The following is a 16,192-nucleotide window of genomic DNA, read 5'->3' on the forward strand; positions in this document are numbered from 1 at the left end:
TATTCTCAGGTCGCCCTTGGGAGACCAACACTGATTACAGATAAATGTAACATCTTGGAGAGATCACAAGACTTGGGAGTCAGAATAGTGGAGGTGGGGTCCTGGTTCCCACACTTAATAGATGTGTGAAATTAGGTGAGCTACCTCTCTGAGACCATTCATTATCTGCAGAATGGTCTTGGTAACACTTTACTTGCCTCACAGAACTGCTTCAAGGGTTCACGTGCATGTGAACAATGTATGTAAAGAGCTGTGCAATGTTTATTAAACTGTAAAGTGTTATTTCAGTGTGACTTACTATTAAGTAGACAACTGAGACAGAGGAAACTGGCTTGATATCACACAGCAAGTTGACAGATTCAATTCAGCCACCTATAGCATCCCATCAGACCATTCCTCTAAAATGTTAACTATTAGTTCCTTTTATCCTTGCTTCCCTCCCCACCCCTCACTCTGGTCTCCTACTGATGGAGTGGAAGCCCCTTTGGTTGTCTGTAGATTAGTTTTCTTTCCAAATGTCTGACGAGCTGCCAACCTTCATTTTCCCTGAGAGATATCTTCTTCCTTATATTATTTCTGGCAGCTGTAGTGCCCACTTGGGTTTAAAAATAAACTCCTTGCCTGCCAGGGGCTTTCTGCCTTCCCTCCAGCTGAACCACTGTAAAAGAGTAATTTTTTTTTTCTTTTGGTGGGGTCTGGATCAGGTTGCGTCTGAAATCAGGATGTCTGTGATCACTCTCCAGAACCGCTCACAAGCAATCTGTTCCATCAGACAATCAGATGAGACAAAGTCAAACTGTACCCCATCCTTCCATCACCTTGAAGCTGGTAGTTTAATAAATTGTGGATTTAGAGTAAAAGGGTGTGAAGATGGGAAATAAAAAGTTGGCTGTGAAGTCAGGTTCAATCTAAGAAATTCTTAGGAGACTGAGGATATCTGAGAAGGTGAGGAGGGGGAAAGTGGGGGTAAGAAGACAACATTGGAATTGAAAACTCGAACTGGCCCTCAATCTAGTCTGCATACACATCCTTAAAATATTTTGGAATCTACAATGAAAATACGAATGACCTTTAGGGTCAGAAAAAATAATTTTGTTTGTGCTATCCACTTTATGCCCATTCTCCTCATTTCAGGCAATACTATCCCTTTCTAGTTAACTATGGGAATACAGGGAAGAGTTGATTCCTACCATTTGAGCATTGTTGACTCAACTATTTCCAGGCTTAGGGCTAGAAGAGACCTTGGAGATCTTCTTGTCCAACCCCTTCACTTTTCAGAGGAGGAAACTGAGGGCAAGGTAAAATGACTCTTCCATGGTCACAGAGGTGGAGGATAAGGTCTTCTGCCTCAGAGTTCTCTCTAGCAGACCCCATTACTTCTCCTTGGGTGACTCTCCCATGCTCTGGCCATAGTAATAATAGCGAGCATTCAGGAGTACCTTCAGGGATGTAGAGCATTTCACATATCTCACTGGATCCTTGCAGAAACTCTCCGAAGGAGGTACTATTGGGAGTTCTGTCTTACAGTCATCCAGCTATTTTTCTGAGGCAGATTTGAACTTGGGTCCTCCTGGCTCTAGATCCAGCTCTCTAGCCCTGTAGCCGCCCTGCATCCCCTCTCTGCTGTTCCTACCCTGAATTCTCTCATCTTCCTCAGTTCCATTTCTTTCTGTCCTTCAAGGTCTATTGCAAGTTCTATCATGAAGCTTATTCCAATTATTCCTGGTCTTGGAGATCCGCTCCTTCCTCAAAATTCCTAGGACAATTTTGATGATTTTTAAAAAATCACTCCTGGCACCTTGCACATACTGAGGGTGGTAAAGGGACTGGATGGGGAGTCAGGCTTTGGTCTTGAGACACTAGGCAAGTCACTTAAGTCTGCCTGCCTCAGTTACCCTGCCTGTTAAATGGGGGAAATAAAAGCACCTACCACCCAGGGCTGCTGTAGGATAAAGTGAGTTAACGTTTCTAAAATGTTTGCTTACCTTAAGTAAAACACTGTAAATGATATTTATTCATTTTTTGCTGGCTTGTTTTCTGTGGTGAGGAAACATGCCATTACTTTTTTTCTGTACACACACACACACACAGAGAGACAGACACAGAGAGATAGAGAGACAGAGACAGAGAGACAAAGACAGAGAGACACAGAAAGAGAGAGACAGAGAGAGATAGAGAAACAGACAGACAGACAGACAGACAGACAAAGACACAGAGACAGACTGGCTGATAACTCAAATGCTCCACACCATTCTTGGGAATTCTAGGCAGAAAGCAATCAAGGCTTTCTGAGTTCTGTCTGGTCCACTGCCCTACAATAAATGGTCTGTGTACTCACGAATGGTCTATGTATGCCCTAGAAGAAAATTCTTTTTCCTTCCTATTTTTTAAAATGCCTAAGATTTATGGGATGCCTAATCTCCTTGTTCAGAGTATCTTCAGGTTGTGAAGTGAACATAGGGGGGAAATAGACTAAACAAATGCAGCACCATGCAGAAGAGTTCAGGAGATGGAAATCTCTTATTTATTCACAAAACAGTCAGTTCCTTCACCACACCAATGTGTTTCAACCTCAGTCTCCAGGGCCCAATCCTGGGAAAATTGATCCAACTACCCAAATCTCCCTCGGTTTTGGTTGTGCGGTGTTTTTTGGCTTTTTGGACAGTGCTCAGGGATGTCCTTGTGTGTTGAGAATCAGAAGCTCATTCCGTTCATGCAAATATCTGACAACTTTCAGACTGATGACTCAGACTGGAAACACTTTCTACTTCGAAAATGAAGTAGCATAAATGTATTTCTGCTTTTAAGGAAATTTTTAAAAATTTAAATTAAATTTTAAAAAATTTTAAAAGAAAAAAATCTTAGAGAGGGTGGGTTTAAAAACACTTCAAGGTGACACAGAATATACTTGGCATCAAAATGACACTTCAGAGACACTCATGGCTGCTTGCTTAAGGAAAGGAGGTTTGAATGAAACCACTTGTACTGCCACAGGAAAGGTGGGCTTGGGGGTCTGGGGGACAGGGCAGGGTGAGCACCTTCTACTGGTTAAGTGGGTGTACAGTAGCTTTCAAGAGGGCTCCAGAAAAGAAATTAGATGATTACTGGGATTACAGACTTAAGGAGAGTGACAGCTGCTGGACAATTCAGATGTTGTACTTCCTTGATGGATAGTTTATCCAGTGACAAAATACCTTCCTGTAGGCTTAAAGTCAACTTGTAGGCTGCACAAGCAGTTCTGAACTCTCAGACTCCTTATGTGTCTTACGGTATCTCCTATCTAGTATCTCCATCATAATCTTGACACAAAAAATTTAAAATATTAAATTGAAGCTATCCTATACTCTTTCACTAGAACCTCAAGCCAAACCTGTAGCACCTAGCTCCTTGGTATTTATTCTAGGGCCAACTTGATGGGTCCAGACAGTATTTTGTGAGATGGGGAGCCCTGCCTGCTTAACAAGCCCTTCCATCCTTGCAGCACAGGACTAGCTACTTGCATTGAAGGTTAAAACATGAGCTTTTCTGATTCTCAACCTAACTTTTGGCCAAAAAAATTTTCTATACCGCAATCTGCCTGTCTTCTCTCCCCTCCAGGTTTGATAGGTTAAAGAGCCAATGATTCTTGTAATTAATGGTTCAGCATTCTAATATAACTTTCATATAAGTTGGTTAGCTCAGGACATGGATTCATTTCTGGCTTCTGCCGCTTATGTTGATGTTTCCCATTTTGGGGCCTGTTTCCTCAGCTGCAGAAAAAGTTGTTGGACTGTCTCTTTCATCTCTAGAGGAATGATTTTTATCTAGGACTTGTAATTTAGCAACCAAAGAAAATTCCAGCTCTCCAATTCTCACCTAAATAAATTCCCACCTCCTCCAAGAAAGGGTGGTATGTGAAATAAAAGAATAGCACTGCAGCAGATTCTGTACTTCTCATTTGCTCATGCTTTTCAGAAGTTCTTGCTCTGGGTTCCAAAATCAAGATTGTTTAAAAAAAAAAAAAAGAAAAGAAAATGAGAAGAATAAACCAGAGTCCATCCCACAACCTGCACTCAACTGCCTTCTAGGGCTTTCACTTTCCCAAGTCCTCAGTGCCCATTTGTACAAAGGCAATGTGTCCAGCGAGGTGTTTGCCTGCCTTGGTCACTGTTATTTCTAGTATCTGGGCACTGGATCTAACCCCAGACTCTAGCATGGAAACATGGGCCAGGCCAAAGTGGCCCTTTTAGTTTCTCAGTGTTCTCAGTCCAAAGATAAATTTCCGGTAGAAGAAAAAATTCCACATCTAAATCTGTACTTTCCCCCGGGGTCAGGTCCCAACTGGGTCACTGGATGTGCTTTCCAATCAGTTCCGGACAGTTGCCTGGTCTTCTGCCTCGCTCGTGGTGGAAGACTGTCAGCCTCCTCAGGCCTCTGCGCTGGCCCCGGGATGCAGAGTCAGGCAAGTGCCCTTCTGGGGGCTCACTGAGCTCGCAGGAAGGCAGAGGGCTCCCTGCTCGGGTCAGCGAGCCCCCGCGGGCTCCGGAGAGGGGATCTCTCCTCTGCGCTTGCCTCCTTCCACATCTCCGATGACAATGTATGGAGGGCAGGCACAAAGCGGATAAAACAAGCTCTGATGGGGCCTCCGCCTCAGGAGCAGCCCAGGCCCTCGGGGCTTTACTCTGGCAGGCGGTGACTGAGCAGGCTCCTGTGTGAGACGGCCCAGAGCAGCTGCACCGCGGCTTCACTCCCACCTGGAGAGGGGGCCAGCACTGAGGAGGGCTCCGCTCACAGCTCAGGCCCGTCCTGCTTAAACCTTCCCGGGCTAAGGACATCTCTGCTGTCTCGTCAGGGCGCAGGCCGACCTTCTGTCCTGTTCCCCTCCCCTGGATCACAAACTTGAGAGTCAGGTCCTATTCTCTGCCTAGTTTTTGGCTAGCCTTAAGTGGGTAGTGAAGAGGAGTGGCTTGGAGTCAGGAAGCCCCACCGTCCTGAGTTCAGATCTAGTCTCAGGTATTTCCTGGCTGGGTGACTTCATAAGCCGCTTCACCCTGTTTGCCTCGGTTCCTCATTTGTAAAATGGGCTATAGAAGGAAATGGCCAATGACACTACAATCTTGGCCAAGAAAACCCCAATGGGGTCCCAAAGGGTCAGGCACATCTAAACAACCAGAAGGAGGTCTGAATGGGGAACAATCTTAGAAACCCAGAGAGGAAACCGGGTCCTGTTCTCAGCCCAATATCTTCAACTCAAGCTTTTTAGGGCTTAACTTCATACCAAAGATTTCATCCTAAATTCTGTAAATTATTTTTTTCCAAATAAAAAACAGGTGAACGTACATACCACTTAATGAGATATTCATGGAAGGTATCTGAGGATCAACATATTTTCTCAGAAACTTGAAAAAAAAGGTGGGGAGGTTTAATTCTACAGAATGCTTAGGAATTCACACATCTGACCCAGATAGTTACCTTCTTGTTACACAGACTGATGTTACATAAGTCTGGTCTTATAGCACATTTACCTGGGAATCTACAGAACCTCCAAAGGCTTCTAAACCATTTCCCCTCCACTTGTGGGTTTGTTTTTTTTTTTTTTTTTTTTTTTTGGTCTTTTTATTTATTTTTTAACCAAATATGGTTAGGTTGAGTCAGACTTCTCAGGAAGGGATCTGTGCTTGTGCCATAACTAGTAACTGTTTAGCAGGTCATGGGAAAACAAAAACAATCGTGGCCTTTAAAGATGTGGAACCCAGACCGCCCCCAATACATAGCCCTTCAACCTTTCATCTCCTTCTTAGAGGAAGAGTTAGACCACCACTGACATTTCTGAGCTGTACCACTTCATACTGGGCAGTCTGACTGGACCTACTTATCCATAAAGCTCCCACAGACAGACTTTCCAGAATTAAACCACTGAAAGGGGGAGGGGGAGAGGGAGGAGATAAGTAATATGGAAGATCTGTCCTCTACATTGAAAATCCTTGTCCTACCAAAGTTCACTTCCTAAACGATAATGCCCCAACCACATTAACCCAGTCATCCAGAGAGGCAGCCTCAGAGGGCCACATGTGACCCCAGAAAAGTCTTCTGAAGCAACTTTTTTTCTTCAGGAGATTTTCTGTGCAAGTATTCCCACTGAGATCAACTTACCGGAACACTGAAGAGGAGAATTTGGTATCAAATGCTATGACTAAAACCATTAAGTTCTTGGCGGCATTATTTTATACAAAGAATGGGGAAAATCTGAAACACGACATTTTCCGGCAGCTGGATTATTAATAGGTTTCAAGTTTTGGAAAAAGATGCACAGACCACAAATGAATCTTCTAAACTGTATTTGGAACTGACAAACATTCTTTCAAAAACAAAACCTTACTGGAGACGAATCCCTGGACACAGGGCTTATCTCTGCCATAAAGCTTTACATTAACCACAGAGAGAATAAAATCAGAAATGTGTGATCTTTGGTACTGGAATGGATAGATACCCTGGTTATTCATGCACTTTCCAATTTTCGTACACTAAATAACATTAGGTCACTGGTTAACTTAATTGGGTTTTCTGTTTGAATTGCCCTAGGAAGTTGGAAATCCCAGCTAATTTGGTTCAATATTCATTTGCTAAGTACAACTATAAATAATTAGTGCCTGAGGTAGAGACTTCCATGAAAGGCTGGTTACAGAAAACAGGATTGAGCACAATAGGGGAAAAGATTTCCAATCTTCTAGGAAGCACATAAGCAGACATAGCCCATGGCCCTTACTCAACCAAAACAAGCAGCCTCATCCTGGAAAAAATATAACTCCTATTTTTATTTCTGCAGATTTTGGACTGGAAACAACATTCTTTGGTTGTTTAAATTCTGTAACACTATATATAGTTTTGCTCCTTCAAGGAGTGATTATTACCTTTGAACATGGAATGTGCATGAATGAAACCCATTTAACATAACAAAAGAGAAAGAGTTATGTCTGGGCAGCAGCAAATTACAACATTTGAAGGTCTCCATGATGTGTAGACAGAATGAATGAGAAGCACACTCAGCTTGATGATTTCAAAAATTAATAGGACCAGAAAATTAAGAGAGATTACTGACATGAATGAACTGGGATCGACAAACTTTCAGCACTGTACAGTTTCATTACAACTCTCTATCAGGGCTCTATTTTTTTTTTTTTTTATGAAGGGGAAGAATTTTCTCATGGGATTACATGATTAGAAAAGGGTAAACTAAAAGACCCTGCCAAATACAGCTTATATCCCACAGAAGTCAGGATTCCATCAACATATAAGGTCCACTTCCTGAAAGCAAAAAGGTCATGGGTCATTTTAACCAAGCTTCAATATAACCACAAACCATATATGGGATATTGAACAAGTGGAGGAAAAATTTCTGTATCTCTAATACCTCATATTCATCACTCACAGCTGCCAAGAGCCCTGAATCATTACCCTCAGGTAATTTTTTCTGTCACTGGGAAAATTATTAGGTAAACATCTTATCACAAGTCCTTGCAAAAGGGAAGAGGAAGTCTCCAATACTTGGCTTTTTATTGAATGTTAGCTGCCAGTACTCTCCCACTCCTCCCCACCCCCATCTACTTATCGACTGCAGCTTACTAAAGTCCTTAGAAAGGGATGGCATCAGAATGGGATGCAGAGAGCACAAATTTTAGGACCTGGAGGATGCTCTCAGGTAGAATGCTACTGCTTAAGTAAAACTCTTTCTCAGAAAACACTGCTTGTGTTAATAAGGTTCCCCAGTCTTTTGAAAGAGCTGTTGAGTCCTATCACCTGTGGTGCTAGAGGAACATTTGGTTAACATTCACCAATTTTTTCAATTGCATGTATCTTACAGTTCAAATCCCAGACTCAGACAGATGACAAAATAATGACAATAATACTTGGTCTGGGGATCACTGAAAGTTCTCCAGGAGCTCCGCTGAGACCAGCCCTCACAACATCCCTGTGAGGTAGGCGAGAGCAGCTCCTTTGCCCATTTACAGAGAATGTTCCTGAAGTTTGAAAAAACAAGATGACTTGCCCGAGTTACAACACAGAGAAAGTGAGGAATGGGAGTTTGAAATGGGAGTCACAAATCCCAGGTTGGGGTTTCATTAACAAATCACACGCATTCTTACCTCCCTCCTTCAAACAAATAGAGGAGGAACTGATGAAGATGATGAAAGCATCCAAAAACATCCAAAAACAGTTTACTCAACACATCCAAAGCTTTTGGGAAAAATGTAATCACTCATCTATTTTTCCAATCTTTCTGTTAGAAAAAACGTAGAGCATCTCCTCACTGAGTGTAATTCCACAACCAAGGAAAAAGTGGCTTCCAAGATCTTATGGTTTCTGATTGAACAAGGACTACATAACCAGGTAAGACTCTTAAACTTTACAAGGCAATCAAATAAAATCAAATAAAGAGCATTAGCATTTAATTTGTGGCAAGTGTCTGATTTTTTTTTATGTTAGCCTTTTTTTCTTCCAAGACTCACCCCCCAAAAAAAGGCTTCTTAAATGTTTCTCTGATGAGTCTCTTCCAAACGTTACATTTATGATGTTGTCCAGACAAGACGAACACTGCACTCGAATAAATGCAACCATGCTTCAAAGACCCAAGTCCTCCGCTAGTCCTTCCATTAGGAAAGCATTCCACGAAGGATGGAGAAGGTTTTGTAAAAGGTCAAATTCTGAAGTTCTCCAGCAATATGAAAAACCAATCAGAATGGCCTGTCTGAGCAGCAGAGACAAGTCTGGAATCCTTAACAAGCTAAGAAAAAACTGCAACCATGCTCCATGTTAAAGTAAATAAATAAATTGAGCAAGAAGTGCCTTAATTCTATTTTTTGGGGGGAGGAAATACTGTTGGTGGTAGTGAATTTAGCCAGACATGAGTCCTGCGATCTTGTTATAAATATGAGACAGCTGGGACTCTGCCCAGGACATACAGGTAGGCTCTTAAAAGTATTGAATTGTTGGAATGGTTTGAACACTTCACACAAGCAAAGGCTGAAAGAAAGCTTACTGAGAAAAGAGATACCAACCATCAGGAAATTCATGTCATACACAGAGGTGGAGGGAAGAGATAGTAAGAAGGTGGTGGGATTGTTTTAAAGAACTGCTGTTTCCATCTAAAATGTTCAAGAGTCACCCATAAAGTCATCAATGAGAAAATTGAAAAGAGAGAATAGTTCTCACAAAAACAGAGAAGAACCAGGAGCAGGAGAAGTGCATAATGAACACTTGAGGCTTTAAATGTCTTTGATGGGTTCTTGACAACGAAGCCCTGACTGATTATTTTCCCCTGGCTAAGCCATTCTGCTCTTCTCTAGGCTTTTCCCAAAATTCCTCTTTCTCTAAAAAAAGAGACCTACAAGGAGCTCTATCATGCCTCAAGCTTAGGGACAGATGAATTAATTAGAGGCAATCCTTCCCTGGCTAAGCTTACTGAAGCTCAAATCTTGCATATTTCCCTAAAGTGAATGATGATACATTTCCTTCTTAAGCTTTTGCTTCTAAGGAAACAGTGTGTTTATGTTATTTATCTGCAACGTATCTATGGATTACATTTCCTGAATATTCTCTTTTTGTCCTGCTTGGATTTATTTTTAGTATAAAATGCCTGCGGGACCCAAAGGACACTCTTTCTTTCTTTCTTTTTTTTTTGCTAAGCAGAAAAAAAATGCACCATAAAAGTGAACATGAATGGCTAGAAGGTAATTCACATGTTATGATATGTTTTGAACTCCAATGGAGAGAAACAAAAAACCATAAAAAGCTGGGGGGGGAGGGGAGGGCTTGCTTCTAGGATTTCAATGGATGAAAGGCAGCTGGCAGATTTTAGGAATTACATATAAAGAAACTGATCTTTGAAGAACTCATGGCCTATAGTTAGGTCTCTAGGAGAGGTCCAAATAGACATCTCTGTGGAAAGATCTACTAGAGAAATAGTCCCCCTTTGTTTTCCTTTCACGACCAGGCAATTTAAAAAGAAAAGGTTCCATCCCCTTGGACAAACAATATGAAAATACCAGAAGGACAAACATTTTGACTTGAGCCAGGTCACTCCTCCCCCCAAAAAGGCTAAAAATGCACATAAATTATCAGGACAGTTCTTCTTGCCAAAAAAACAAGAGTACCACAGGCTGCAAACACAGAAAAATCTTTCCTTTTGCATTTACAAATGCTAATTATTTGCCAAAATATCCAGAATGCCATACGGGATTGGTTTTCTGGAGAAAACTAAAGCCATCCTGGCCTATCATTTTCCCTAGCCAGCCAGGATTCTGTGGCCAGTTAGAATCCATAAGACCTGGATCCAGGTTCTCTGGTCTTTTGAGCCTGAGGATCTTTTAACTATTATTCATACAAACAGGATTGTTTGTGTGCTTCCTGCTAATATATAAAACAGAGAATTATTTATTACAAGCTTCATGAAAGACCAGTCAGGTTACAGGAGGGAGACTTAAGGCAATCCAGGCTTCATCTCCCTGCATCCATAGCCCCTATTCAGGTGTGGCTTTGCTTTCTGACAAAATGAGTGGACACTCCCAGGGAAGTCAGGCTACCAGATATAGACATGCTTCCCTTTGAGCAACAGATGTGAGGAAAAAAGGAGATAGGTGATTTAAAAAAGAAATTGGATTACATTCTAGCAGCGTTAACCAAGCTCATTAGCTGTCAAATCTTTTCATTCAAAGAGTGCTGCACTCTCCATCCCTACTGCTTTACTTTATTTATTTTTTTTGTAACTCAGGCTTTTTGCCTATTGTATTTGTTTCAAATGGGGCTTACTATTCAAGAGGCAGTTTTGAATTACCTGGGCAAGACCAAGATGGGTATGTCTCTCTTAGGGAAGAGTGAAGGAACTTGGCCCACAAGGCTGCAAAGGTTTTCTTTTCAAATTTGCAAACTCAGGGTTCCTTCTTGGCCTTTCTCTATAACTGAAGCCTTCCCTACAGCATGAGGCACTTTTATTAAGAATTGCATCTATTATAACTTTAAGCTCATGGCAAAAGTCTTCTGACCAAAGTAATAATAACACTAGCCAAATGCTAGGCGTTATCTATTACAGCTTTTTTTTCTTTAATATAAAAGTATAACTGCAGAGGTCAAATGTACAAATACAAAAGAAAATTAGCATACTAAAAATGTACCATAATACTGTACATAAAAAACTGTTCAACAAGAATGATTTAAATATATCTGTTCTTTTCCAGATCTGGAAGACACAAGGGTAAAGTTCTGCAACCGTGTTATTGCTGAGAACATGTGCCCGAGAACGCTTTGTTTCTCTTCTCTCCCACTCCCCAGTCCCCCCTCCCGGCCCCAAGTCCCCCTGAGCTCGGATCACCGGCCAACACTAAACATCTCTGAAGATAACCAGAGCCAAATGTTTACTCAATGGAAGTCATTATTCAGTGAGCCGCTTGCTGCTTACCATAAACGAGGAGAAGCACAAGTTATGAGCCCAGCCAAGATTAAATCCAGACAGAGTTCTTCCCATCCCCAGATTTGCTACTGGCACTGCTTTTGTTGGAGCCAGCTTTAGACCCAGCTTTGGACTTTTTTTCCCGGGGGCCATGGCGGTTGTTCTGGTGATTGTAGGCCTGGATGGCCAGATCCAGGCGCTCCTGGGCCACCTTGATTTCTCGCTGCAGCATCTCAAGGTCTGCAGGGAGGTTCTCCTCGTTGCTCCCGTACTGCTGCTCCTGAGCGATGTTGGCCTTGTTCTGCTTGTAGGCGATCTTAGCATTGGACAGTTCAGTATACTGGATCTGATCTGGTTTGACCACAATATTATAGCCAGGTGGAGCAGATGGAGTATTCCAAGTGAAAGGATAATTATAAGCACCTGAATCTTCCAGTTCTCTCCTTTTGCTATTTAGTGAGTCCCGGATAGTCCCAAACCCCAAGTGGAGCATTTCCCAAATGTTGAGGATCAGACAGAGGCCTGTCACACCATACATTATCAGCAGGAAGATGGTCTTTTCAGTGGGCCTAGAAATGAAGCAGTCTATTTTATGAGGGCAGGGGACTCTGCTGCACACATAAAATGGGCGGACCTGGAAGCCATACAGAAGATACTGCCCCACCAGGAAACCCACTTCAAACAAAGTTCTTGCTAGCAACTGCAGCACGTAGATTTTCATGAGCCCATCTTCCCGAATCCGCCGCCGGCCATCATGCTTAGGTTTAGGCTGACTCTGCTCCTTATTCTCTTTTTCACTTTCCAATTCCATCTCCGGGTACATCATGGGGTCTTCCTCATGGTCCTCCTCAGTTTCTTCCAGGCCCCGGTGCTGCTTCCAGCGCATTGTGTAGGGCTTGCTCCGCGCCGCCTTCTTGTCTGCCTCTCCATGCTCCATCTTGGCAATCTTATGAATGGCATAGCCCAGATACATCACTGAGGGGGTGGCCACAAGGATGATCTGGAACACCCAAAACCGGACATGGGACAGAGGTGCAAAGGCATCGTAGCAGACGTTCTCACAGCCTGGCTGTTCTGTGTTGCACACAAATTTGCTTTGCTCGTCATAATAGATGGACTCCCCACCTACAGCAGTGAGTACGATCCGGAAGACTATCAATATGGTGAGCCAAATCTTCCCCACAAATGTGGAATGGTTGTGGATCTCCTCTAATAGTCGAGTAAGGAAGCTCCAACTCATGGTGACTGGCTTGGCTTACCCTGTACACAAAGAAAGAGACTCAGCAGCGAAACCTACAAGGGTTTTAAAACCTGAATAAATTCTTGTTACTGGGAAGGGCAGAAGAACTATTCTCATGCTTATTTAAGACCAGGTAATCTATAAACTCCAGGCACACACACTAACGTGAATCACAGTGTAAATGGTACCTTGCCTATCTTCCCCACTGGCTAATCCAGTTTTAACTAAACTAAACTAGGGTTTACATTTGAATCAAAATGGTCCTACATAGTTTGGATGGTTCTAGGTCCAGCCTAGTCTCAAAATTACCTCAGAATAATTACAAACCCCTGAGTCAAGCTGGACCTGAACTGAATTCCAACACTTTCTCCAGGCCTGTGCAGATTCTAACAATATTAAAGATGGTATAAAACCAAATTAATCTCAGGAAAAAGAATGTAGTGAATTGTCATTTCAACATTCTGATTTTGGATTCTAGAGGCATCTACAATCTACTAAGTTTTACTTAAAATATTTTAAATATTCATTATCAGCCATAACATAATTATTAGATGATAAACTCTTAGGCTACACCAACCGTGAAACACAGATTTTTACTGTTCATTAAATATTACAAATTTAACACCATCTCTTTTAACTTTATGTGTTAAAACAAGAATCTAACTACAATGTTTACTTCTATCTCATGCAGACACAAAGGAAGTTAGTCCTTAAAAAGAGGACTTTTTTTTTTAACAGGTCCTCACTCCAAAATAAGGATCAATTAAAAATGAACAAACTATTATGTCCTTTCAGGAGCAGTGAAAAGTGGGAATAGGCAGCAAAGTGTTAAAGAGAGTTAAGAAAATACTGCAGCTGGAAATCATTAGCAACAATCAAGAGTTGAAATTTAAAGACAGAAGGAAACTTAAGAGTAGACTCACTCCTTCAGTACCCCCTCCCCCGAACCCCCCCTTCGCTAGCCTGTCTCATATAGCATAATCTAGGAACCTGGTTTTGTTTAAAAGACTGCAAAGAGTAAGTTCGGCAACAAATTCTATGACTTTTTCATTGAATAACAGAAGTTGAAAGCAGATGATTACATTTAAACTATAGTTGTTGTTGTTTTTTTTTTTTTTTTGTAGATATTAATTCCAGTGAATGGGACGGCCCATTTGAAATAACTAGTTAAACTAGGTCTATATTTTAAGAAAAAGCTATCTTTGTTCCAAAATTTTGAGACTGTTTGTTAGAATACTCGGGAATGTATTTCTATTCCTTCCATTTACTGATAGCTTTATCCACCCCACTCAAAAGAAATCTGAACACACAGTTTACCTGTTAGCCAGAACTTCGGTTATGCAGAATACACCTGAAGAATGGATGTTTATCTTGTAGTTCTTCCAGAATCCCACTGAAAGGGGGGAAAAAAAAGATAGGGTCTTAAGCCTCTTCCTATAGGTGACACAATGAGTTACTAAAAAGTCATATTCAAAAGGCACAAGGAAACAAATGTTTCTTTATACCAAAAGCACTGAAAATGAAGGGCCTGAATTATGATTCAAATTTTACATTTCTCCTCTCTCTTTTAAAAACTATATGAGACAGGACCAATAAAACAGCAGTGAACTATATACTCTTGACACAGCAATCTGTGAAAATATGACATGAAGATGAAACATTTATGAGAAACAGAAGCTGATAAACTCTGTCATCCATAGGAAAAAGCCAAAGCAGAAGCAATCCCAGCTCGCTTAAATCAGGTCACCAGAGGGACCACACACATCTTTATTCTCTACATTTTTGGACAATTCCACTATTTATTATAAATAAATTTGCTTTGCTGGGCAATGGAAACCAAATTATTTACCTAAGACACCCCCTAGCTCTTTCTCTTTGACAGCAGAAGGCAGCTGGCTTGGCTCCTCCGCTTGTTCCTGCTCACCCCCTTCCTGGCCAGCCAGTCCTTCAAGGTGTAGTGGTCCTCAGGCCTCCTTGAGGGCTGCCTGCAGTTCTCCTCCCCTCCAGCAGAGGGGGCTTGAGCTATTTTGATCATCTTCAGGCCCTTGAGTTCTCTCTCCACTACTCCACCCCTTCACCCCCAACCCTATCCCCCACTCCCCACTGGGAGAAGAAGGGGCACCTCATGTCACTTGTACCCAATACTACTTCTAAATCGGTGTCTTCTGACCCTTCAATCAATGAATGATAATCAAATGCCCACTACTGGCCAGGCACTGCAGAGACCAGGAGCTGTAACCCTAGGGTCATAAATTTGGGTTAAAAAAGATCGGTAACTGTTTTAATAGAGTCCATTTCCTTTGTAATCCTGAGTCCTTTGTTTTATGTACTTTCAACACATTATTCTGGGAAAGGATTTGCTGTCCTCACCAGCACGACACTACAGAGAGGTTGAGAAGCCCTTGACTGATCCAAGGAGCCAGGAGGAGCGGAAAGGCAGATGAGGTGTCCAGGGGCAGCCAGCAGCAGGGATGGGAAAGGTCATTAAGAATCTGGCACGAGCCCTTTCTAAGCTCAGCTTGCCAAGAGGGGAGTGGAAGTTTGGTACCTCAAGTTCAATCTAGGAACCTGAAATTAATTCAGGTTCAGAAATTAAAGATGAAAGATTTAGGCAAGGTCACTGACCTGGATCAGCAAGCCTGGACTCTTTACAACTAAAAGTTAATAAGGGAATCAGTATCAGAGACTTTGGGCCAGTCCTTTACTTCTCTGGGCCTTCATATCCTCATCTGGGCCACAAGATCTCCAAGGCCCTCCCTCCCAACTCTATCATTCTATGACTCTGGGTTGCTGAAGGTCTGCGCAAAGCATGTAAAGAATCTCGAGAACTTACTATAAAAATTAAGAAATAAAAAACAGAAAGGCTTCCAAATGATTTCCAAAGGTATTAAAAGGGTTAACATGGAAGAAGTTTCCATAGTTCTAACATCTACATATGGAAGAAAGTTTTGGCAATCATATATCTAAATGTATGTGGCTGTCAGTATTTCCATATATGGGAGGCAGGATCATTTCCCCAAGAGACTCAAGAGACCATGACTCCATCCTTAGCTCTGCCACAACTAGGTGTGGGATTTTAGGCAAACCATTTCCCCTCTGGACATAGGATTCTTTGTCTGCAAATAAAATTAAGGGGCTAGACCACCTGGTTTCAAAGATCCCTTTCTCCCTCTCTGTGACTTTAATCATAACTATACAGAAAGTAAAAAGGGATTAAGTCCCTTAAACATCCAGGAGGAGATTTGGTGCCCCTCAAATTGGTGTACTAGAATGCTACAAGTCAAATAAACCATCATGGTCCCAACTCTATTGATAGGGTTAGTTCAACTTGCAACTCCAGGCATAGTCTCCCATCAAGAACCCCCAACCTTTCTCTATTAAAACCACCCTGGAATGAACTATTTTTAATTATTTAAATGTGAAAGACAGCAAGTTTCTAACAAAGCCCTTTAAAAATGTTAATATCTATAGGCAGGGTTCCTCCCAAATTACCTTACGAACAGCAAAACCCTTTCCTTTTAAAAATTCTA

The 16,192-nt window shown here is 41.9% G+C and overlaps 1 protein-coding gene across 5 annotated transcripts in view; it reads right to left on the minus strand.

Annotated features, from left to right (window-relative positions):
- Window positions 1–6,300: 6,300 nt before the first annotated feature.
- GJC1 (gap junction protein gamma 1) overlaps window positions 6,301–16,192 on the minus strand; it is a 45,647-nt gene continuing 35,755 nt past the window's right edge. For all 5 annotated transcript variants that reach the window (XM_051994860.1, XM_051994858.1, XM_051994859.1 and 2 more), the window contains exons 2-3: window positions 13,980–14,055; window positions 6,301–12,682 (exon numbers count right to left, since the gene is read on the minus strand). In XM_051994860.1, the coding sequence (XP_051850820.1) occupies window positions 11,472–12,662 (1,191 nt within the window). In that variant the 5' untranslated portion in view covers window positions 12,663–12,682; window positions 13,980–14,055 and the 3' untranslated portion in view covers window positions 6,301–11,471. The remainder of the gene's footprint in view (window positions 12,683–13,979; window positions 14,056–16,192) is intronic.

The sequence above is a fragment of the Antechinus flavipes genome, chromosome 4 (genome assembly GCF_016432865.1).
Source record: "Antechinus flavipes isolate AdamAnt ecotype Samford, QLD, Australia chromosome 4, AdamAnt_v2, whole genome shotgun sequence".
Lineage (NCBI taxonomy): Eukaryota > Metazoa > Chordata > Mammalia > Dasyuromorphia > Dasyuridae > Antechinus > Antechinus flavipes.